Source organism: Coffea eugenioides, chromosome 6 (genome assembly GCF_003713205.1).
Source record: "Coffea eugenioides isolate CCC68of chromosome 6, Ceug_1.0, whole genome shotgun sequence".
In the NCBI taxonomy this organism is placed as follows: Eukaryota; Viridiplantae; Streptophyta; class Magnoliopsida; order Gentianales; family Rubiaceae; genus Coffea; species Coffea eugenioides.
Window position 1 is genome coordinate 1065539 of NC_040040.1, and position 25141 is coordinate 1090679.

Genomic DNA, 25141 nt, shown 5'->3' on the forward strand with positions numbered 1-25141 from the left:
ACCTATGGTTTGGATGTTGAAACTTGCTACTTTATCTGAAGCTTTTGAGTTGTCTCAATGGCAAATATTTGGGGAAAAACAGGTTTGGTATAACAAGGAATAATACCATAGTGACTGACACTAACTCATATAAGCTCCCTATCAACAGTATTTCCAAACATCATAAGTTTAGAAATTCAACAGAGGATGAAAGAGATTCTAAGAAACTTTCTGCACAAGAGATGCAGTATAGGAAGAGTAATGGACAGTGATTCAGGTATGGGGAAAAATATGGAGTATGCCACTAGTGTAAGGTTGGTAATTCGAATTATATGTTATTGGAAGAGAAAGATGACTCTGCATTTGAAGATATTTTAGGAGAACATGATGAACAAACTGAAATCCTGGGTAGACTATGAAAATGTCCTTGCATGCCTTATCTGAAGCCTTAAAAAGGAAAACAATCACACTCACAGATATTCTGGATGGGGAAGAAGTACTAATATTGGTAGACACTGGGAGTTCAGACAGCTATATCAGTAGTGAGTTGGTCATTGGAATGGACATAAAATACCAGTGGGTTGATCAACCCTTCTCTGTTATTATGGGGACTAACACCTTTATTACCAGCAATGTTGTTTGTCCTGATGTATACTGGAAGATTAACCAACATAATTTTAGATTCAACCTCAAGGTAATGGAACTTGGGGGTTGGGATACAATTCTGGGAGTGAATTGGATGACACATTTCAACCCCATTACATTTGATTTCCAACAACTCAAGATATCATTGTACCATGAAGGAGATGAGATTCATTTACACGGGCAAACAGACAATTGTAATATGGACCTAATCAGAGGCAAGGATTTAAAGACATTCATCAAGTACAAATGACATATATGTATGGCAATGAACTCACAATCTGGTGAAGAAGAGAGGCTAGAGCCTACACCACATGAAATGGAAAAATTATTGCAGGAGTATGAAGATGTATTCCAGGCTCCAAACTCATTACCTCCAAACAAAAGTGTAGACCATGAGATGCCCCTTAAACCAGATGCTCAACCTTTCAAATTGAAACCTTGCAGGTACCCTTATTGCCACAAGAAAGAAATAGAGAATCAGGTTCCTGAGATGCAACAGAAAGGCATAGTTAAATACAGCAACAGTCCCTTTGCTTCTCCTGTATTACTGGTCAAGAAGAAATAAGGGACCTGAAAATTTTGTGTGAACTACAGAAAACTAAATAAGATCACTGTCAATGACAAGTTTCTAATACCTAATGTGAATGAGCTGTTGGATGAACTAGCAGTTTCTGTGTTCAAAACCATAGTGGATCTGACTGCAGGGTATTACCGAATTAGAGTTAAACCATAGGACACCTTCAAGACAGCCTTTCAAACTCATTGTGGTCATTTTGAGTTCCTAGTCATGCCCTTTGGGCTTACAAGTGCTCCTACTACATTCCAATCATTGATGAATCAGGTGTTTCAGCCTTACTTGAGAAGGTTTGTCCGAATTTTTTTTATATACTAGTATACCGTTCCACATTAAAAGATTATGTTCAGCATCTGATGACTGTATTGGGTATTTTAAGGGACAATCAGTTGTATGTGAAGAAGTCTAAGTGTGCATTTGCTCAAATGAAGGTAGATTACCTAGGATACACTATCACTGATAAAGGAATTAGCATGGATGACTCTAAGATCAACAATATTTTACAATGACTAGTTCCACAGTCTGTTAAAGAGTTGAGGGGATTTCTGGAACTTACAGGTTATTACAAAAGGTTTATAAAACATTATGGACTTGTGTGTAAATCCCTTACTGAGCTACTCAAGAATGATAACTTTAAGTGGAACATACAGGCACAAGCTTCTTTTAACCATCTCAAGAAACTAATGTGTTTAGCCCCAATTCTCAAGTTACCAGAATTTAAGAAGGCATTTGTTGTGAAAACAAATGTTAGTGGGAGAGGCATTGGTGCAGTCTTAATGCAAGAGGGGCAACCTATTGCCTTTCTGAGCAAGGCACTGTCAATGAAGAATTTGGGTCTATCAGTTTATGAGAAGGAACTTCTAACTCTGGTAATGACAGTCACAAAATGCAGACACTATCTGGTTGGCAATCATTTTATCATCAGAACTGACCATCAATCATTGAAGCATCTACTGGATCAAAAATTGAACACTGCTCTTCAGCATAAATGGATAACTAAATTGATGGGATTGGACTATGAAATACAGTATGAGAAGGGAACTGAGAATCAGGTTGTAGATGCTTTATCAAGGAGACATGAAACTGGCTCCAAACCTTCACTTAATTCTTGTTTAGCCATTACTACGGTTAGGCCTAGATGGATTGAAGAATTGCAAATGAGTTATGAGACTGATGCACATTGTAAAGACATAATGACTCAATTGTTGTTGGAACCTAGCTCTCACACTGACTATGTCTTGGTAGATGGAGTACTGAGACACCAAGGTAAAGTTTATGTAGGAACTGCTAATAATGCTAGAAATCATATCATTCAAGTACTCCATGTTTCAGCAATAGGTGGTCATTCTGGACAAAAGAATTGTTGACAAAAGATTAAAGCCTTGTTCTATTGGCCAGGGATGAAACAAGAGATAATAGCCTTTATTTAGAACTGTGATATATGTCAGAGGAACAAGTCTGAAAATGTTCCTTATCCTGGATTGTTGCAGCCAATTTCAATTTCTAAACAAGTTTGGTACCATATTTCTATGAACTTCATTTAGAAACTGGTCAAATTACAAGGGTATGATACTATATTGGTAGTGATTGACAGATTCACCAAGTTTGGCCACTTCATTATGCTTATTTATCCATTCATAGCAAAAGTGGTGGCTCAAGCCTTCTTGGACAACATATGCAAGATACATGGATTACCAGAGTCCATTATTACTGATAGGGATAAGGTTTTCATCAGTGGATTCTGGAGAGAACTCTTCAAGGTAATTGGAACTGAACTGAATTATTCATCCTCTTACCATCCTCATTCTGACGGTCAGAGTTAAAGGCTCAATCAGTGTGTGAAAAACTACCTAAGGTGCATGACAGAAGAATTGCCTTCACAGTGGAGCAAGTGGATGGCCTTGGCTGAATAGTGGTACAAGTCTTCCTATCATTCTAGTATTAACATGGCTTCCTTTGAAGTCTTGTTTGGATATAAATCAGTGCTTCTACCATTTGGGTTGTACTTGGATTCAGTAGTACTTACAGCTTCCAACATGATCCAAGAGGGGAACAAGATCTCAATTTGCATCAGGGAAAACTAAGTTAAGGCTCAACAGAGAATGAAGTACTTTGCTAATTAGCATAGGACTGAAAGGGAATTCTCTATAGGTGATTGGGTTTTTATGAAGTTTCAACCCTATAGACAGCAGACTGTGGCAATTAGATGATGTCTCAAGCTATTCGCCATATATTATGGTCCCATCCAGGTAGAGGAGAAAGTTGGATCAGTAGCATATAAGTTGAGGTTATTAGCAGGTACAAAATTACACCCTGTGTTCCATGTGTCATTACTTAAGAAGAAGTTAAGGCCAATTCAAAACAGTTCACCTAAGATACCAGAGTTAGACACACAGGATCAGTGTCCATTGCAGCCAGAAACAATCCTGAAGAGAAGAATTATTCTGCGAGATGAGAAGCCTGTCATTCAGTTCTTGATTAAGTGGAATCATTTGGACTATGAAGAAGCATCTTGGGAGGACAAATCCTTATTGAGCGACAATTTCCTACATTCCAGACTTGAGGCAAGTCTGTTCTTAAGGGGAGGGAATTGTCAGGAAAGGAAATTATTGTAATAGAGGCTGTAGTGATTAGATTTCAATATAGGAGCAAAACCATATAGTTTTGAGCATTAACTGTAATTAGGAGGTTAAGTCAGTTAATAACCAACTGGCAAGGTTGTTAGAGTTTGTTATAAATAGTAGGATCCATAAGTGGGAATAACTGACTTTTGGCAACAACAATTTCATACTTTCTCTCTCTAAATTTTCTCTAATTATTTTTCTCTGATTTCCCCCCCTCCACTACATTTTCCTCTTACTTCCTTCATCATCCGATCCGAGTTAATCAAAAAGGTTACTAAATAATGAATAGTCAAAAAGGTTACTAAATTATTAAATATGATACGGGTTAGTCACCTAACTTTTTTTGTGATCACAAATAGGGGTGGCAATAGGGCGGGGGTGGAGCGGGGGACACCTCCCCCAACCCTCGCCCCATTGCATTTTAATTCCCCCCGCCCCCGGCTTCCCCCGTCCCGCCCAGCTTTCCCCGTGGAGGCACCCGTGGTGTTAAAAAATTTTATTATATAATTTCATTATAATTAAATTTGAGCAAATAATCAAGTACTAAAATATCAACATATCACTAAATTATTATTCATTGTAATTTCACAATTGAAACTCATAAAAATAATTAAATAAAAGTTATTTGAATACAATATAATATGATAAAACAAATACAACTAAAATAATCAAGTTTTCACTTTTGATACAAATACAATCACTAAATTAATATTGTATTTTTTTAGTAAAAAGTGTTATTATATTAAGTGTAGTTAGGAATTTAACATAAATGTATTAATAAATTTAGTATAAATAATTAATATTTTTTATTAATAGACATGTATAATTAGTAGTATAATTGATAATATCATTATATATATATTTTTTCAAACGGGTGGGGAAAAAATTCCCCCCGCCCTCGCCTTACCTCCCGCCCCAATGACCCCCGCGGGTGCCCGCCCCTGTTGTCATCCTTAATCACAAAGATCACTAAATTGACAAAAACAAATTAGCAAAATCATTCTATCAAATTCTACTAGTAAATTAACCGATTGCCAAAGATTATTTTGTCAAAAAGATGGTTAAATTCAATGATTTACCGATTGTTTTACCAGTAGAATTTAACAAAATGATCACGATGATTTACAGAGGGCGATGATTCGACCCTTTTAATGAATACTCCTCAACGGGTAGGGCCGGGTTGGGATACAATTACAAGACCAACTACCCAACTGCGTCTTCTTGTACTATTAGATGATCATACCTTCTCACTCGAGTCACTCAAAGCAGAGGTGCTCGAAGAGTATTACGTTTATATGACCCAGCGGGTCTAAGCCGCGGAAAGAATGGTTTCGGAGTTGGGTCGTTCGGAAAACCTACAACAGGGATCGCGATTGGTGGCGACGTGGATCATCGGAGGGGTGGTGTTTGGGTTATCCGCGCTGGCCCTTTCGCTTGCTTTGCCTCAGGGAGTCTGGAAGAGGAAGAAGAGGCCCGTAAGGGTATATATGGATGGCTGCTTCGACATGATGCACTACGGCCACTGCAACGCCCTGCGCCAGGCTCGAGCCCTTGGCGACCAATTGGTTGTCGGAGTCGTCAGCGATGCTGAAATCACAGCTAACAAAGGCCCTCCGGTCACTCCTCTCAATGAGAGGTTTAGTTTGCCATGTCCTTTCCCTCTTACCTTATTCTCAGAGTTTGATGCCTCTGCCCCATTTTTGTGTGTTGTTGTATGCGCTTTTTCAAGCAATTTCTTTTCCGTGGTCGTTGTCCTGTCCAACAATGTATAGTCGTTCCCGTTGGAACCTATTATATCATTTTGTTCTTGTATAACACGTCACTATTCCTTTTTTTTTTTTGCGTTGTGGTAGTATCAGCAAGTTCCCGTCGTGATCTTGCTTTAATCAGTATTATTTATTTACATTCATACGAATACATTCAACTGCATGAAATTTACCTCTGACATTTGTTAATTAATTAATTTTTTTGGGGAAGTGAATAAAGACCGTGAAAATTTGGGAAGATGGGAATGGGAAGGTTTTATAGGAATGGTGTAATGTTTGGATAATTTGTGAATGGGGTATGCGTTAATCACCAAAAAGAAGGTCAATGACTTTTGTTGATGAATGACTGAGTAACCCTCGTAGTAATGTGCATATCATTATATAGAAATGTGCACCTTAATGATAGAAATGTACACTTTAGTCAATATAGGTATTGATTTGAATGTGCATATATCAATTGATACATGCACTTGTGCAAACCCTAATGTGCAGATATTGGTATGTATGCGTGTGCTAGTGTGATGAATACGCACTTTGGTAAAATATATGAGTATATCCGGATGTGCACACTTGAAATATACGGGCACTTATGCACTTGTATGTGCACGCATTAGCACCTGCATGTGAACATAAGGCTAAATTGTGGTTTTGGCTATAGTATTGATTCTTTACAATTAATGAATAATACTCCACTTGTCATTCCCAAATTTTCCCAAAATTACACCCTTATGAATAATGAATTTTCATATTCCCATTTTCCAAATTTTTCCATAGAAGAATTTAATGACACTCCTTGCTTGTTTAGCTTGATGTGTTATCATGTGGTTGACTTCAATATTGCCCCAGAGCACAATGTGGGAGAAATTTGGGATAAATGACTTGAATAGTTGACTAGGGATGAGGAAAGTAATTGACAGTTGAAATTGGGTGAAAATGCTCTTGAAGTGAATATAAATAGAGAGCAGATTACCGTCTATATATTTGACTGTTCAAGAAGAACTTGCCTTCCATGCTTGTGGTTCTTTACAATAAGCAACTCTTGTTTAAAGGACGTCCAAACTGCATTAATGAATAGAGTATGAAGGGAAGGACAGAAACAAAGGCTTAGGGAGACATGTTTCTTTTTAATGCATTGGATTTACATCAATTTTTTTTGTGTGTGTGTGTTTTTTTTCAAGTTTCTTTGTAATTATCTTTACTACAGCACACCAGTTTATTTTGTTGGATGCCAGTTTTTATGAACCGATGAAGTTTTTTTTTTTTTTTTCGGTGGAATAGAGGTACACATCAGTCATTTACATTGATTTCAGCTATGGTGCATTTAAACGTTCAAACACTGTTTTACCAGATCTGGAAGTTTATGTTAATTTGTTTCTATTTTGTTGTTAAGGTAATTCTCTTTTTGTTTTTTAGCCAACACTAGGATATTGTACAGGAAAACGAAGTAGGTAATGCCTTTAATAATGCGGGGTATTCTGTTATAGGATGATAATGGTCAGTGCCGTGAAGTGGGTGGATGAAGTTATTCCTGATGCACCCTATGCTATAACTGAAGATTTCATGAAGAAATTATTTGATGAGTACAATATAGATTACATTATTCATGGGGATGATCCATGCATTCTTCCTGATGGGACTGATGCTTATGCCCTAGCTAAGAAGGCTGGCCGCTACAAGCAAATTAAGCGCACTGAGGGAGTGTCAAGCACTGACATTGTTGGTATGCACTCCTTCCCTCGTTGTTAATTTTTTTTTTTTTTGCATATAAATATTTTTTTTAGAGAATTAAGCTTTTGCTAGAAAGTTTAAGACCCTTGAGTTTGTTTTCTCTTGCACCTTGATTTTTAACTTCAGACTTTGCTTATATTTTTGAGTTTAAAATAGGCCGTATGCTTCTTTGTGTGAGAGAGAGGTCTGCTGCTGATAGCCACAACCACTCATCCTTGCAACGCCAATTTAGCCATGGCCACAGCCATAAGTCTGAAGATGGTGGTTCTGGTAGTGGAACACGTGTATCTCATTTTCTGCCTACCTCTCGCAGAATTGTTCAGTTTTCAAATGGAAAGGTAGCTATCATCCCTCCACATCATAATTCTGATTTTTTTTAAAAAAAATTTTGGAGATGCTGCGTGTCTTTTGTACTTGCATAGTTCTAATTGATGAACTTTCTATTGGCATTGGAGGCTTGGAATATTAAGTTTCATGTAAGACATTGCCCTCTCAGTAAAGGTACCCCAGAATACAAACTTGAATGCCCCTGTGTTCATTGTGGGGACGAATTGATTGCATTCCTTTAGTTGAAGTGACCATTCATTAGGATATTGCGCAGCATTACCAAAGAATAAAGGGCTAGATGAAGTGCATATTCTTTTCAAGTCTAATTTGGTTTCTAAACTTTTGGTGCTATTGTTGTGTTATCTCTAGACTTGATTAGTCTAAAGCTATTTGATGCGATAAAAGATCATCACATTATTTGTGCATGCAGTAAAGATATCATTGTTAACATTTTGGAACTTCAAAAGCTTACACGTTAGACTGTATTTTTAGCTGTTATGCATATATTAGTAATATATATTGCTTACTAATTTCTTCCTAAGCCCTTTACATGGTCAGGCTTCTTGGAATCCTAACGAGTTTCACAATACTTTGCCAATAAGAGTTGACCTTTTAAGAGAGTTTCCAAGTTTTCTTAATCATTTTCTTTATGTGGGAAAGTTAGTTGGGAATTAATTGTGACGTAGGAATTACTTACAAGTTTGCCAGCGGCTTAGGCTGTTTTGTAGTTCTCATGGGTGATGCTTGGAGAATGCCACCTGTCCCAGCACAACCTGTGAAAAGTATGAGCAGGGAATACGTAGTATTATAGAAAATGGCTTCTAATGTTTCACAAGCCCACATATACAAGACATAATAGTTATGGGGCTGCAATACAGTGACCCTATCATCCTTAATCAAGCAGGTGCACGCAATTATCAAATGCAACCCATCCTAAGGACTCTAACATCATTTACCATCATGTAGTACCTTTGCCACTGTCTTGTTGAATGGATTTTTGAAACGACTCAAAGGTTATTCATCTCCCCATGTAACCTGATACTCTTGATTTCTTACATCAAATTATTTTCTTGTGGTAAATTTGTAATTAGGAAAAATCTACAATTTTTAATCAAAGTATGCTTTTCTCATTAGGTTGCATGTCGTACTTGATTGGTTGACGAGTTACTGTTGATGTTGTTGATCTCTGTAGATAATACTGTGTGTTTTTCTTTCTTCCTGATGCATTTCAGTCTTAAAACTTGATGCCATCTGTAGGAAGTAACAGTGTATTTTGTGCAATAAATGCATTGCCTGTGAAGGATGCCCTTTGAAGCATTTGTTCCTTTCTCTAATGATTCAAGTTCATATTTCCTGATTCTCTCTATTTTGATAGATAGACAGAATAATTTCTTGGTTATGCATAATTAAGTATGGAAATCTGGAAGTTGCCCAGAAAATCCACCGTAGATGGTATTGTTGGAGTTTGTTCCTTTCTCTAATGATTCAAGTTCATATTTCCTGATTCTCTCTATTTTGATAGATAGACAGAATAATTTCTTGGTTATGCATAATTAAGTATGGAAATCTGGAAGTTGCCCAGAAAATCCACCGTAGATGGTATTGTTGGAGTTAAGAATGTCATATGCTATATAAACTTTATTCTTCTAATGCTTGATAGTTGTCTGCACAATCCTGAAGCTGTATGGGGGAAGTCTGGAACTCAGTTGAAGATTTTGTTTATTGTTTTCCTTGTCAAATAGAAAAGAAACTAGAAAAAAATTTCTTAAACTGTTACAAAGGTACATGGGAAAATTCAGCATCACAAGAACTCCAAGCCTCAGACATGTTTGAAATACTTTTGCCAATGAGACTTTCTACTTGATCCAAACAGGCCAGAAAGGTGAAATCCATGTCAAGGTTCAGTTATTTCCATGTTAATCAAACAGCCAGCGAAACATTTATACTATGATTTTGGAAACCTGAACATCGTTACAGACAACATTTTATATTTGATATGGTGGACAGAGGATCAGATGTAACATTTACAAACCCAAAGACAATTTAGGCGTTCGATATAGCTGGGGAGGGTGAAAACCTTAGTTTCTGGTATCATGTGGTGCAGTATAACCGGGGGAGGGTGAAAACCTTAGTTTCTGGTGTCATGTGCTGCAGTACATAAAAGCAAAATATTACGAACTATTAAATAAAGAATTTAGCTGTGAAAAGCTCCTGTTCATCTTTTTTAAGTTGTAAAACCCTTTAGCTTTTGAGTTTTATGGCCTTACTGGATCTTCTTTCTTAGGTTTAATTTTTTAGTCTTTCCTGTAGGGTCCTGGACCAGATGCTCGTATAGTCTACATTGATGGTGCATTTGATCTTTTTCATGCTGGACATGTGGAGGTAAGTGGAATTGCATTAACTTCACATACTCTCTGATGCGTAGTGAGTATCAAGTACATGATCAAGGCATGAAGGCATTTTATATGGTTAAATCTCTTATGATGTTGCTGTAACAAGTGACATAGTATGCCAATGATTATTTTTGTTTGAAGTGTTGTTTTCTTAGTGTCCTTTTTTCTTTTTTTGTGTTTAAAGTACAAAAATTGAATGCAGCATTTAATTATGACTTCTTTGATGACCCACAGATACTAAGGCTTGCCAGAGGGCTCGGTGATTTTTTACTTGTTGGTATACATACTGATCAAACTGTCAGGTAGCAACCTCTCCCAACACATCTTCATTTGTATCCCCCTTCAATGTACCTCCTGTGTTTTGACTAAATGTTCTCGATCTTTTAATCTAAGTTGTTTGGCATAAAAAGGAAAAGATGACAAAATTAGCTTATTTAGGCCTTCTAATACACCTTGTGGCCATGCTTTTAACTAACTAATTTATTGTCTTATTGCATGCAGTTCTATGGACTGGATGCTTTAAGAAAGAGAATTGCTAATGACAAATTAAGGGAATCAAAAGTGAACTATCAAGGTTAACTAAGTTTAGGTCTTCTAATACATCTTGTTGCCTTGCTGTTAACTAAGTTATCTATCTTCATTTTTGTCCATGCCAATATGTGTGTGTGTGTATATTACAAGCTGAATGCTTTAGAGAGAGAATTAGTGAATATTGGCTTAGATTTGTAATAAAAAATTTAGGGATTCATAGGCTGACTAAGTTGAATGTATATGGTTTACTTTACATCATAAAACTACTGTGTTTTTGGGAATGATGTGATGGAATTTATCATTATGGACGAGGTGGAATTAAATTGTGAAGGATTGTTGTCAGTATTAATCTTGTGGGACTAAGGATCTTTTGAACTTACTGACAATGGGACTTCTTTTTAGTATGATATGATGAGTACAATTTTGCTTGCTTAGATTCCACTTATTCATTGGGTTAGACAATATGTAGGATTGGCAGTGATTTCTTTCCTTTTGTTTTCTTCCTTTTCCTTTAAAACCCTGTCACTTCTTTCGGAGATTGAGAACAGATGTAGGTAGTTAGAGAAAATATAGGAATAGGAGAGGAGAGGAAGCTTATGTGACATTGTAAGTTTCCTTGCTTGGCGCCTCATTTGCTCATTAAAAAACAATGGCTAATAACTTCACCTAAAAATCGTATTTTTGGTGAATGTATACGATCATCTCAATTGGCTTGCCTATGCATTATTGTCTTGGCTTTTCGCGCCTCCCCCAGGCTTTCTCTAGAGAGAGAGAAAGGGGCCGCTGCAGAAGGAACATGATTCAGATGAAACCCCCAATCCTCACTAGGTATCACAGGCTTCATGATTAATTTGGATGAGGCTATACATATCAACAGGCGGCAATAATTGATGGGAAATAGATGTGATCAAGTGTAATTATTGCTACATTCAGGTTCCAAGAGGGACTAGTGCTCGTTTTGTCCTGATTTAATGCATGGAATAGAGTACATTTTGTGGATTAGTTCAGTTATTTCCATATGTTGTGGCTTTGTTGCATCTTGAGCCAAATGGCTCCCAAAATCCAAAAAACAAGCTTTCTCTTAGGTATGAGAACTTTTGCCATCCACTGTATAGTGAAAAACAACAATGAAACTTGAAGCAACTATGGAAATTAAAGCCAAATTGGATAATTAGAAAAGGACACAAAAATACCAGGCAGATCTATAAATAGGGTTGGCTAAAAAATCTCTAGTTTAAAGCAATTTCAATGTGTGGGTTTTATGGTGCAATTTTTGCCAAAAAATCATGAAAGCAACATGGGCCAATGCTCCTAACATGCAGCAAGTATGTCAAACCTCAATGACGATAACCTCGGTCACAATAAACTTCAGAATTGTTAGTCAAACTGTGGAAGTAATCATTATCTCTCTCTATCTAATGCATAAATATGTTTGTATGGCTTTCCGCTTTTGCTAGTTTTAATGTTATTGGGCAATATCACAGTGAATGGGAATGAGACAGAAGAGAGCTTTTGGAGGAGAGGGGGAGGGACGTAGTAGCGGTCATTATATATAGGCAAAACAACTAAAGGGTAACAAATATAAAAAGGATTAATCTTCTATACACTGACAGTGTATACACCTTCACCATTAGATACATGACACATAATCCGAATTTGATTTGAAACTCAAATTTTGTATATGTGTCGTATATCCAACCGTGATGGTGTATACACCATCAGTGTATATAAGATTTACTCATATAAAAAATGGAACAGTTTATATTCCTCACAAAGTAAAAGCAAATTGAGCCAAGGCCAGGGAATGTCATACAGGGTTTAAATGCTAAGTTCATTATTTGATACCTATAAGGTAGTAATGAAGCCTTATGTGTAAACAATTTGGGACAGGATGTTAGCAAATGTGAAATACAGTGCCCATTTGTTAGGTCTCTTGTGACATATCAAGTAAGATTGCTCATGCAACTTTGTGTATACATGTCTATGTGTATTTTTCATTTTGTACATTGTGATTTTTCAGAAAGTGGTGAGCATCTCTTTGGTTCTTAATCATTCAATTATTTGTGAACTTAAAATATAGAATACAGTTAACAATTATTGATATATTAGATATTTGAATCTCCTGTTACTCTTGTGGCTTTTCTAGTGCCAATAGAGGGGCTCATCGTCCAATTATGAATCTTCATGAAAGGAGCCTGAGTGTTTTGGCTTGCCGTTATGTGGATGAGGTGATTATTGGTGCTCCCTGGGAAGTGTCAAAAGATATGGTAAGCATAATGATGATGGCATTTTGAATATGGTGGTCTTTTGTAGCTGCCAATTCTTTGCATTTTATATGGAATATGGCATATTCTAGTTTGATAGTTATTTATGTGAAGAATTGTAGGCGAGAAACAATCTTATATTTTGCAAACTTCTTTGATGCTTCCTTGTAGCTTTATACTCTTTTTCACTGCATGCAGCTGTTTCTATTTTTTGCTTTTATGACTTCTAACATCTTTTGCACTAGTCATAATGACTCGTTAGAGGTTTTCTTTATTTGTTATTCTGGCCTTTCTTTCCCTGTAATAATGCTGTTATTTGCAATTATTCCGTCCTTTTTTGTTTCCCGTTTTCTGGGTTTAGTCTTGACTTTCTGTTTAATCTGTCTCGAGCGACTCAAAATTATTGTTTACATAATTTTTCCACACTGAAAATTTCAGACACTTTGGATTGGTAAATTGAAAATTTGTTATTTATGGCCTACTCATTCAACTGTTAGCATTTCTCATTCCTTGAGTGCGTCTTTTCCTTGCATGTAATTTTTCATGTAAAAGGTACATTCTTGTGCTGGTTTTTAATATTTTCATCATAGTACAAGCAGTAAAATTGGTTGTTAATCGTGAAGAAATCACTTCTCTAATCCAGTTCATCTTATTGCTCTCAATTCTGCACTAATTTCCAGTTAAAAGTCTGTTTCTTTTGTTTATTTCTAAGATTTAACCAATTGGTATACAGTTGTTTAACTGTTTTCTTCTTATATGTTACAGGAAAACTAGTTTCCACTGCGCCGTGTGTTTATTTTACTAATAGATAAATTTCTTGCCAAAATCTAGTGCATACGATTATCTGAATGTTTCATTATCTTTCATCTTAGCAGTAACAGATTAGCAGTACACATTTAGATCTTGTCATTTGAAGCCTGTTAGAGTTCCAAAAATAATGATGGATTTGGCCTAGGTTTAGCAATAATCATGAAGATTCACAGGAAATTTTTGGGATAATGTTTGGTCATTATTTCATTTTTGATGTATTTTCACACTTTTGAATAGGATAAAGTAGCACCTGCTTATTGGCTGCTTGAGTTGTGTGCTTTATCATTTTAAAACATTTTAGAGATTTTTCTGTTTCTCTTTTTGAGAAAAGGTATAAATTAGATACTGGGCTTATCCCCAAGAGGAAAAAACACAAAAGATAAGTTCTTTTGTCAAACATGTTTGGTAACTGTTCCACACGAAAGTTTTGTCAAAAGAAATTGTTCACTTTGCAGTGTCTGCAGCAACCTGCACTGCTGTCCTTGTCCTTTGTAGAGCCTTTGGTTGATTAATTTCTGATCTTGTGCTATGTACTTTTCAATAGTTATCAGTTTCCTCACTTTTATAGACTGGAAAGTGAATAAAAGTGCAGAAAAAGCAGTTATTTTCTCCCACATGCACATTTGGTTAGCAAAAGAGGTTGAGGGCTGAACTTTTTTTGCAGGAAAATTTTCCCTGATTTTTGTTTTTTCTCCTGGAAAGTTTTCTACATTTGCTCAATGGTGATGCTGACCCATCAACTATCTATTACCATGTATTTCCTTCTGAAAATTTTCTAGTTAAACAAATGTATAAGAGAATGACTGTCATATTCATTCATTTTCTTGTAGATAGAAACTTTCCCTCATTTGTTTTCTTGTTGATGGGAGATTCTCACGATTGCAGATAACAACTTTCAATATTTCTTTAGTTGTCCATGGAACAGTAGCTGAGGATAATGATTTTCAGAAGGTATGCCAAGTGTTTATGCTGCATTTTTAGCTGTTCCATTTTCTTTAAGATGCTCTTTTTTTTTCGGCTATCTTCTCCCTGGGACCCCACATCTTTGCTTTTCATTCTGTTGGCTTGCAGGAGAAGAGCAATCCATATGCCGTCCCAATCAGCATGGGCATTTTAAAATTGCTAGAAAGTCCTTTGGATATTACAACCAGCACAATTATTAGGAGAATTGTTTCTAATCATGAGGCATACCAGGTTTCCCTATATCCTCTATATGACTTCTCTTGTCATTGTTGCTAGTCGAGAAATCTAAAAAATCTTTATCTGGCATTTTCTTGGATATGGAGTTATAGTTTCTACTGACATTGCTAATCTCAGATAAAGTAGCAAATTTAGGCTCTACAATCCCTCTTATCCTAAGATTTGTTTTCAGTTTTTCATGTGAGATTTTTCACTGTATTCATCTGATATTTTGAGATTTGATTGAAATTTTGTATTTTTAATTTATTCATCTTTTGCTGCAATTTACTTCGTTTTTTTTTCCCTTCAGAAGCGAAATGAAAAGAAAACAGAAAGTGAGAGAAGGTATTATGAGGATAAGATATATGTCTCAGGTGATTGATCAAGGTAATAAGAAATATTTGATGTGTCCTGTCTTAGTCATCCTTTTCTAAAGGGTTCAAAGGTTTAACAATCATTTTGTTACTATCGAAGGTTTAATAATCATTTTGTTACTATCATTATATCATCATCACCAGTACTATTATTTTTCTTTACTTCTGCAGATTACTTCAAAGAGGAATAGCAAACTTTGAAGGCGAGCTGTCCTTGCCGATCTCATCCTAGCAAAGCAACATATCTTTGTCTCGCGTCATGTATATTTTGGTTGTTCAAATTGACCTCCAGAGCAGAGGGCAATTTAATATTTTTGACACTGATCTTAGTTTAGTGGTGGTTACTTCATTATGCGTCATAGGATCAAGAAATAATAACTCAACAGCTTGCTATATTATTACACTGACGCATCACTGTGTAATAGTAACAATCAGGTTTCTTTACTCCGAACTCGGATTGTGAGCTGGTATTGCATGACCTTGCCCGAGCACGGGCTTTCGAGATTTACCAATATTTATGTAACTGTATTTCGGCTTCAATTCGTCAAAATAAATAACTGTTGAGAAATTAAGTCAATAAAGTAGCTGCACTGTACCAGATCATGCAGCAAGAGTTCTAGACCGTGAAAGGATTAAATACACCACCCCCCCCCCAACAAAAAAAAAAAAAGTGTCTAAACTTCAAAATCCATGGCAAGCATCATCATACTCCATGATGCCTGCTGGCCACGGAAGAGTATTTTGGGGGTCTGCTACGATGATTTCATATTAGAAAGAGGTGGATGTAGGAGCTGAGTTGTTGAAGTGGGTGTGTCAGGACCAAATACACTATCACCTGGTCGTTTAGTATAGCGTTTCTTGCGTTTAGCCAATAAGTGTAATACGGCACCGTTCTACTTAAATGGCGGTGAATGTAATTAGCGCGCATATTCTGTTGGGATTAAATTGCATAAATAGTCCCTCTGCATTTGTAATACGGTTATGTTGAGTAAATGCACAGAATCTCTTTCTCTCTCCTTTCTGTTAGTTTTTCTCTTTCTTTCTTCTTGTTCTCTCTGATCCCTTCTTGTTCTTCTTACCTTCATGCCCTCTGAACCCAATCCCAATTCCAGAAATTAGCTCACGACCCTGACATTTGGTATCAGAGCGGTCGATTCTTGGCCGCGAAGATATCTAACATGGCAGAGAGCACTCGATTTAGAAGTCTGGAAGACCAACTCAAGAAGCAGGATAGTAAGCTGCAGGAATTGATGGAATCGGTGGCGACAATGCAGAACGCAGGCGTCGTGGAGCTGCAGCAGAATCTTCATGACGAAATGGATCAAAACAATGCGAAATTGGAGGCAATGGTGGGGAATCTAGACCAGAAATTCAATAAGATGGAGCAGAGGTTCAGTACGATGATGAGGTTGCTGATGAAGGAGAAAGGCATCTCTGACTTGGACGGAGGAGGAACTGAACCAATCTTGCCGACGCCTCCATTGCATCTAAGATTGACACCTCCAAACGAAGGGCCAGGGAGCCAACCTGAGTTGAGAGGTAGGCAGTTCATTCCTAATGTGCCTCGTATGGAATTGCCAATGTTTAGTTCTGGGAACCCTAGGGAGTGGGTGAGGAAATGTCAAAAGTATTTCCTGAACTATCAGATAGTAGAATGTCAGAAAGTAGATGTAGCAGAAATGTTTTTGGAAGGGAAGGCTGACAACTGGTTTCAAGGGGTAAAACTGGTGAAACCTGGACTGTCTTGGGGAGAATTTAGTGAGCTACTGTGCGAGAGGTTTTCTGGAAGTAACTCCCGTGACATAGTGGAAGAGTTTAATAAGTTACATCAGAAGGGCACTGTTGAAGATTATGAGGAGAAATTTGAGGAATTGAAAACGCTTATGCTAATGAAAAATCCTAGGTTAGATGAGTCTTACTTTGTTTCCAGTTTTATTAGTGGACTCAAAGACGAAATTAAACCTATGGTGAAGATGTTCAGACCACAGACATTAATGAAGGCTTTCGAAGTTGCAGAACTACAAGAATGTTCCCTGGAAATCCAGACCAAACAAAGTAAGGCCGCAGGAAGGGGGGCAGTAGAACCAAGATTTGGAATGTATAAGAATTCCACACATGACCAGGTTCGCCAACACTCATACAAGTTACCAGCAATCGTTCCTGCCGCTAGGAAAACTGATTCAATCCATCGAGACCTCAGTAAGATATCAGCTGAGGAAATGCAGTATAGGCGTAAGCATGGCCTGTGCTACAGGTGTGGGGAAAAATTTGGAGTAGGACACCAGTGCAAGAAAGGAAATCTGAACTGCTTGAATACTGAAGAGGAGGAGGAGGTTGAATTCGAGGATGCTGAGGGAGAGCAAGATGAACTCACTGGAAGGGGATTGGGTATTTCTCAAGCTACAACCATATAGGCAGCAGTCAGTTGCTATTCGTAGAAACTTAAAATTAGCTGCTAAATATTTTGGACCTTTCCAGATTAGTGCAAAAGTGGGAGCAGTAGCCTATAAACTCAAACTACCAGAGAGAGCCCGGATTCATCCAGTATTTCATGTTTCATTACTCAAGAGGAAGATAGGACTTGCACAGAGTGTGGATTCCAACCTGCCAGAATTGGATGCGACAGACCAATGCTTATTAAGGCCAGAGAAGGTTCTCCAGAGACGGGGCAGTAATGAGAGCTGCTCAACCAGTCGTCCAATATTTGGTAAAATGGAACAATTTACCAGAGTCGGAGTCATCCTGGGAGGATAGAAGCTTCATAGACAGCCAATTCCCAGACTTTCAAGCTTGAGGACAAGCTTTTGCTAAGAGGGTGGGACTGTCAGGACCAAATACACTATCACCTGGTCGTTTAGTATAGCGTTTCTTGCGTTTAGCCAATAAGTGTAATACGGCACCGTTCTACTTAAATGGCGGTGAATGTAATTAGCGCGCATATTCTGTTGGGATTAAATTGCATAAATAGTCCCTCTGCATTTGTAATACGGTTATGTTGAGTAAATGCACAGAATCTCTTTCTCTCTCCTTTCTGTTAGTTTTTCTCTTTCTTTCTTCTTGTTCTCTCTGATCCCTTCTTGTTCTTCTTACCTTCATGCCCTCTGAACCCAATCCCAATTCCAGAAATTAGCTCACGACCCTGACAGGGTGCCTGGCGTCCGGCTCAGTTGATGATGAGTGGAGTGCCATTTGGAATGGGTCAATTGACTCTATTCAAATAGATGTACAGAAAAAATGTTTTATGAACAGAGGATGGGGGCGTAATTAGTCTGGCAACAAATGCGATCCAGGATGATTACGAAGGCCATAACAAGGTCAGGCTCAAATCCAGGGTGTACTACGAGCGTGAAAACATCGTCGCTCAGCAGAAGGGTAGTATTTATTCGTTTCCGGGAAATCTGGGCAACCAGTTCGCCGGTGGCAGTAGTGACGATCTTGCAATTCCGCCTTCTGAAGGATCCCTCAGCTTTTAGGTCAGGTTTCCTCTCGCTGGTTTCCTTTATGTTCTCTCCTATAAACACTTCAGCCTCGCATGCACTTCTGGGAATCAGCAGCGATGGTGGTCTTCTCATGGTAAATGCCCTCGAGCATCGGTTGTCCTCGCCCCGATATCCTGTCCACTGATGTTGCACGCTGAGCAACTTTGGCAACACGATTGAGAATGAAATAAAAGGGAGGTAAACAAGCATGGGGTTAGATTCATTATGGTGCAGAGAATAGAACAAACTAGTAGCTTGATATGATTTTTTGTTCCCAGGATTCCGAGGATTGGTAAAGAAGTAGGTGTGGTAGGTAGGTACCTGGGGTTTCAATGTGAGTAGACCTTTGCCGGATCCGTCCATGAGGAGGAGTCCGGCGCTTGCAGCAGCCCAACTCTTTCTGGTATAGTTGTCTACTCGGAAAACCAATCTTCCACAGTGATCGAAAACCGTGAAACCATCAGTTCCCTGGAAACTCATGCTGGATTTCTTCCAGACGGTGAGCACGGAGGGACTAGGGCCAGGACGAAGAGGATGGTCAGGTATAGGTGTTGTTAAATGTCGACTCGGTCGGTGTCGCCCTTGATTTTCAGCCGGATGAATCTTGGACATGGTGACTAATGGTGAATTCCGGTACCTGATAATACTACTGGGTTATTATTGTTATGGAAAAAAAAGAATCAGAAAAACTAGAAAGGAGGAGCGATGGAAATGAAATGCGAGTATGGTGGTACTGCAGGAAGAGGAAGCACCTGTCGGAATAAAGGGTACTAGGATATCCTGATGAGTGACTTGGGAGTCTCTATGAGTCTAATTAATCAAAATTAAAGATGTGCTCCTCACTCGTAAGAAGAAGATTTGTCCAAGTAAATACCACTAGACATTTTGAGCGGAACAAGTCTGGAACTGGATTCTCAAATCTGTTGTTATCCAAGAAGAGGGGAAGTTTTGGAAGAGTACGATGCAGTAGCCAGTAGATACATACCCCGCCCCGCCTGTCCCTCTCATTGCGGAGTCTGTAATGTTGTCGGACTCTCTTGTTTGGGCTGAATTCTCAAGGCTCTTAGATGCGTTTGCGCCCAGCACGACAACATCAATGAAATATATGATGACCAAATCCAATTCCAAATGGATGAACATTTCCGCGACAAAACATAGGGCCGGATCGGATGCTCTCTGTTCGGAATACTGTTCCAGTTTCTGTAATTGCATACACAGTCATCGTCTTACTCTTACACACATAGTTGCTCTGTCAGAATATACAAACCCTTTTCTTTTGATTTATTGTAGTCGGAGGTTATTGGCTGAGATAAATTCGGATCACCTTACCTTACCTCTATCTCTTTCAACAAAACATCAAGATTAATAGCCTTAAGATTTGAAGATTTGACATGAATGGAGGTTTTCTTTTTATGTTTCAAAAAAAAAAAAATAGCCTTAAGATTTAGCATACTCCAAAATTACCCGTTAACTGTTGCTGAATCGAAATTGTGTCGAATTGTTTGCGGAGAATCACTATGCTGAATTTATTATTGTAGTGAAATTTCATAATCCTTTGATAACAAAGGAAAGTACTGCAAAAATATGTTTGATTTTCTTTCTAATCATTACAATTGCAAGAACGAGACTGATTCAACTTTTTGTCAACATTTCCTCAGCAAACGCTGTGAAAATTCCTACCGACTTATAATAATGTGATTAAATGACCATTTGATTACTTTTACAATTCTCCACTTAAACAAATTAGCATATTTGATTCTATTTGTGCATTTAAACATCACTATACTTTATCATTTTCTTATAGATATTGATAGTATTCTTTTCTTTTTTAATCTCATGATACTTGACAAATTATAACACAGGCATTCACTCCTGTGCATTTTGCAGGCTCCCCCTCCCCCCCCCCCCAATTAAGTATATACATAAACCTTCTCTTCTATCACATGCACAGGCACATTTGCCCTCTCTAAACGTTATTTCAATTCAATGTTTAAATTCTCATAATATTTGATGTTCCGATTAGTGTTTAAATTTAGCTAGTTATCAAATAAAAATAAATTTTTAAAATTAAGTAGCTTAATTCGTTCAACACCTATATTTCAGATTTCAAAGATGATTTTATCAAGCGGAGACTAGTTTGCAACTATTGATCCCGTATGATTGCGCTTTGAACCCATGCAATGCTTATGTGGTCCCCAAGTACTAGTTTTTTAGCTGGAGAGCACCACAGGCAAGTGGCGACACCATCAACGGCGATACAGTAGGTACGGACAAAAAAGTTTGGGGGACTATGAATAGACGTTAATCCCTACTAGGTTGGAATTTATCCGCCGGCTTCTACGCTAATCATGCCTTCATTGGAGTCAAATATTAATCGTGACTTCGGGGGAAATGGCTGCGCCTGTACAATAATAAAACTTACTCAAGAAATTATAGATTTTGCATATGGCTATGAGCAGAAGGAATTGGAAAAAATTTGTTTTTTTTTTTTGTTTAAAGTGATAATTATGGGGGGATTTTAGAAAATTAGAAAATAACTCATTAACTAATTTAAGGAAAGTAAATCCCAAAAATAAATAGGAAATAAATCAATAATAGAAAAACTCTATTCAAAGGTGTAACTTTTCAGATATGGTTCACAAACGGATCATCAATGCCAAAATAATTCAATTATTTATTAATAAATTGGTTATAATCATAAACAAACTCTGACAGACTGACAGCCAACTCTTACTTATTTTATCGATAATTAAAGTACTACCGTTAATTATTTCCTAACCAAGAAATAATCTCATGTAGAACCGTGGAATTTAATTTTTCGATTACATTAAAAATTAGAAAAGTTTTAACCAAAACCAACAAACATACTACTTGTCACAACCCCACCTTCCCCTAAGGCGAATCAGAGGGTTCGGCGGACCGCCTGCCCAACTCTCGACAGGATTACGGAGTCAAAACACTCACAAACCCTACATAACGCGCGATAGAACCCCAAGAAACCCACAATCGGAGATTATTAAGCCGAGAACACGAAAGTCAAACCATTCTGAGCGATAACACTGCGATCAAACGATTCACGTACAACGAATAATGAAGAACGAAAACGAAAATGAAAATGAACAGTAGCTGCCACGTCACAATCTGGTCGGATTCAAGGCAGTGAGCAACCAAAATTTTTTTTCAAATTCCCCTGCTAATTCAGCCAGATATCCGGCCAAGAGCTGGCCGGATTCAGTGAAATAGTTTCCCGCCAAAATTTTTCTTTCCACATTCAAACTCTACACTCGTCCGAATCCCAATCAAGTACAAGCAAACTATATATAATACTAGAGAATGTACATTCCCAATCAAATGAGTCACATAGACAAGATCAAACACTTTTATATACACACATTGGTAAATTTACAACTCAAAAGGGAAACATTTGATTAAGATACAATTAGGGTTTTTCGATTACAGAGGAGCTATACAAAAGAATATTTAAACTAGCTCGACTCTTTTCTCAAAACATCATAGTTCCAAATCATTGTTCCCTGTAAGGAAAACAAATGCAACGGAAAAGGGTGAGTTTACGCTCAATGAAATATCAAAAAATACAAACAATCGAGAATCATGGATCATCTTTTTAATCAATCAAATATACATGCCAAATAGGGAAATGAATAAACATTTCAAATAGAAAGGATACTGGTGGCTCTCAAGAGCCAAAATTTCCATTGCAATACTTGATCCAAACTCGTTGACCCTCCGTCAACGTTTAATGGAACAAACATGTCCGTAGACCCCTCTTACGCCAAATCCCGTTCACCAAACATACCCCTTACCGGGTCCAAACGCCAAACAAGAACAAAAATAGTAATACTCAAATATACCGGGAATTCAGAATCTTCAATACCCAAAGATTTCCCAAGAATAGTCACCATGGTTTGTCAATTTTCCTCGACCAAGCCCTTACTGGCTCGATTCAATTGATTCCCCATGAGGTTGAGCTCAAGTTTAACAAGAAGGTCGTTGGATACACTTCCAAATGACATCAGATCAGACACAGTAATAGATTCCAATTTATACAGTAAACAGTCACATAGGCAAGAGAACGAGTGTGATAAAGTACACTCTCGTCTCATTCAGAATAAACAGAGTTCACAGTCATTCAAGTCACAGATATCAAGTACAAGTAAACCAGTTAATCAACAAATCAAGGGAATGGTACACTCACCAGTTCAAGTAAAGATAACTTCAAAAATTTTCGCCCAAAGTATGATTTTAATCACCGAGAAATCCTAAAATAACCAAGACAAGATAATTAGGGTTCCCACATTCACAAACCCAATAAACGGAATACATAAATGAGACTCGACTACAAGTTGTATGTCTCTCCGAGTTAACTACTAGTACAAAGAGATAAAATGTAACTTTTGAGTAAAAAAGGTAATAGTTGGTCATAGGGATACGAACAACACAAAAACCCTTCATTTCTACCAAAATGCAACTCAAACTTAAAGGAACCAAATGGCCTAAACAATTGGACAACACCTCCCCTTAATTCTCTACTTTTCCACCCTACAATAGTCACCAATCACAACTCATGTCAACCACAATTGTACATACAAATACTAGGCTATTAAACACACTTCCTTAGGGTCATAATACCCTTCAATCTTAGCCATTTAAGAGCTTTAAAACCAACGATAATAAATCCCTAAATTCAAAACCCTAAACTGAAATTGAGGTACACAAGTTGAAATTTTTTGTAGACAAGTGAAACTAACATATCCAAACTCAAAATTACAGATAACAAACTACCAAACCATGGCTAATCATCAATCATCACGTGAGGACAGAAAATTCAATATAAAAATTGAAATTTACCATAACCCTCCTTCAAATCATAAACTTTCTCAGAAAATTACTTATTTAACAACTCTAATCCACTAATTTGCAATTATTAAGAGCAAAAAGGAAATTTCTAGGTGAGTTACCTTGGAACCTTAGGAAAGATGGTAGTTTAGGGTTTCTTTTACAAAAATCCCTCTACCAAAACCTTTATTCCTCCTTGGTTAGCATTTTTATGGAGGGGTTTGCGATTTAATCGGTTGGAACTCAAGATTTGGACAATAAATTGAAGAACAAAGTGAAGTCTCACTCTTGGTTTTTCTCTCTCAATAGCCGGCCAAGCAAGAAGGAAAATGAAGGGAATTTTAGTCAAAATTTGATTTTTAGTAAAGGTAAAGAAAGGTTGGTCAAAGTCCACAACCAATGATTTCATGACACCTAGCTATCCTAAGCTTATTCTCATCCTTTTGTCTACCAAAGGTTAATTTATCTAGCTAACCTCTAATTATCCCTTAACACCTTATAAATAATCTTCATTTATGCAAAACTTTACTTAGTCGTCGAAATTTACCGCACTTTACGCACTAGCGGGTCCCACGTCCCTAATACACTTCCAAATTAACACGAACTAACTTATACTAGAAAAATATTTTTAAAACTATATTCACTTATAAAATGTTTAGAAAATTAAGGTAGTAAAATAAAATAAAGAAAATGCACGAAAAGAAGTAGAATAAAATGATATAAAATAAGAAAATTTTACGGATCCTCACACTACTAGAGTTTGTTTAAATTAAATCATACGTTTCACTAATATGAAACTAATCATGCTAGTTACAACTAATATCAACTAATCAAGTTTGTTTGATTAGGAATTTATTTGGATGATTTATTTGAGATAATTACTGTAGTACTTTTTGTGATGTGATATATGTGAGACAAAAAGGTGATTGAGATTTGTGAAACAAATTATTTTTTTTCAAATCATTTCAATCCAAACACACTCAATTTAGCTAGTTAATATAGCAGCAGATTATTAGGTTAATTAGAATATCGATCCCTTGACATTCAAATAATAAAATAATTATAAGAAATTAAATCGAAATCATAATATCAATGAATTAAAAGAAATAAATAAAAATCATTTCAATTTTACAAATATTTGGAATCAAATCTTCAATTTGACCCTTGACTAGCAAGGAAAACCATCGCCTAGAAAAATCCCAACGCAGACGTATGACGATTTTCCATGGACATGCGGCTACCAGAGATACAAGAGATGCATCCTTGTTTTCTTCCAAAACCAATAGACACGATGCAATTGTTCTCCTTTCCTTAGAAGTACTGTTTAAATAATATTTCGCTTGCATTATAAATGTATTTTTCAATTCATCTTTTTATATTTTTAATCATATTTTTATCTCACATATCTCATATTATAAAAAGTGTTACAATAATTATTCCCAATAATATTCCAAATAATACTCTATCCATACAACCAGGATCATTCTACTCAGAGTTTAACTCGAACTAGGTTATTTCCACGCACAAAAAATCTTAGAGTCTCTGGAACTTGATAGCAGGTCTTGACATCGCTTAAGTCAAACTAGTTCGAAGTTTAATGAAAAATTGTTC

The 25141-nt window shown here is 37.0% G+C and overlaps 2 protein-coding genes across 3 annotated transcripts; one reads left to right on the forward strand and one right to left on the reverse strand.

Moving 5' to 3' along the window:
- The first annotated feature begins 5045 nt into the window (after positions 1-5045).
- Positions 5046-15734, forward strand: LOC113775746 (ethanolamine-phosphate cytidylyltransferase). The gene is made up of 10 exons (XM_027320740.1): positions 5046-5458; positions 7073-7308; positions 7473-7654; positions 9954-10025; positions 10271-10338; positions 12714-12834; positions 14527-14592; positions 14713-14835; positions 15131-15207; positions 15366-15734. The coding sequence occupies exons 1-9, from the start codon at positions 5148-5150 to the stop codon at positions 15200-15202; spliced, it is 1251 nt and encodes a 416-aa protein (XP_027176541.1). The 5' UTR covers positions 5046-5147; the 3' UTR covers positions 15203-15207; positions 15366-15734.
- A 2611-nt stretch (positions 15735-18345) lies between these two features.
- On the reverse strand, positions 18346-19921 carry LOC113775945 (protein LURP-one-related 5-like). Of its 2 annotated transcripts, XM_027321003.1 has the most exons (3): positions 19426-19921; positions 18995-19310; positions 18346-18835 (listed from the first exon to the last, which is right to left on the reverse strand). In XM_027321003.1, exons 2-3 carry the CDS (start codon positions 19283-19285, stop codon positions 18434-18436), a joined length of 693 nt encoding a protein of 230 aa, XP_027176804.1. In that variant the 5' UTR covers positions 19286-19310; positions 19426-19921; the 3' UTR covers positions 18346-18433. The 2 variants fall into 2 exon arrangements, with proteins under 2 accessions (XP_027176804.1, XP_027176805.1); XM_027321004.1 differs by having other exon boundaries at positions 18346-18814; positions 18995-19921.
- Between the last annotated feature and the right edge of the window lie 5220 nt (positions 19922-25141).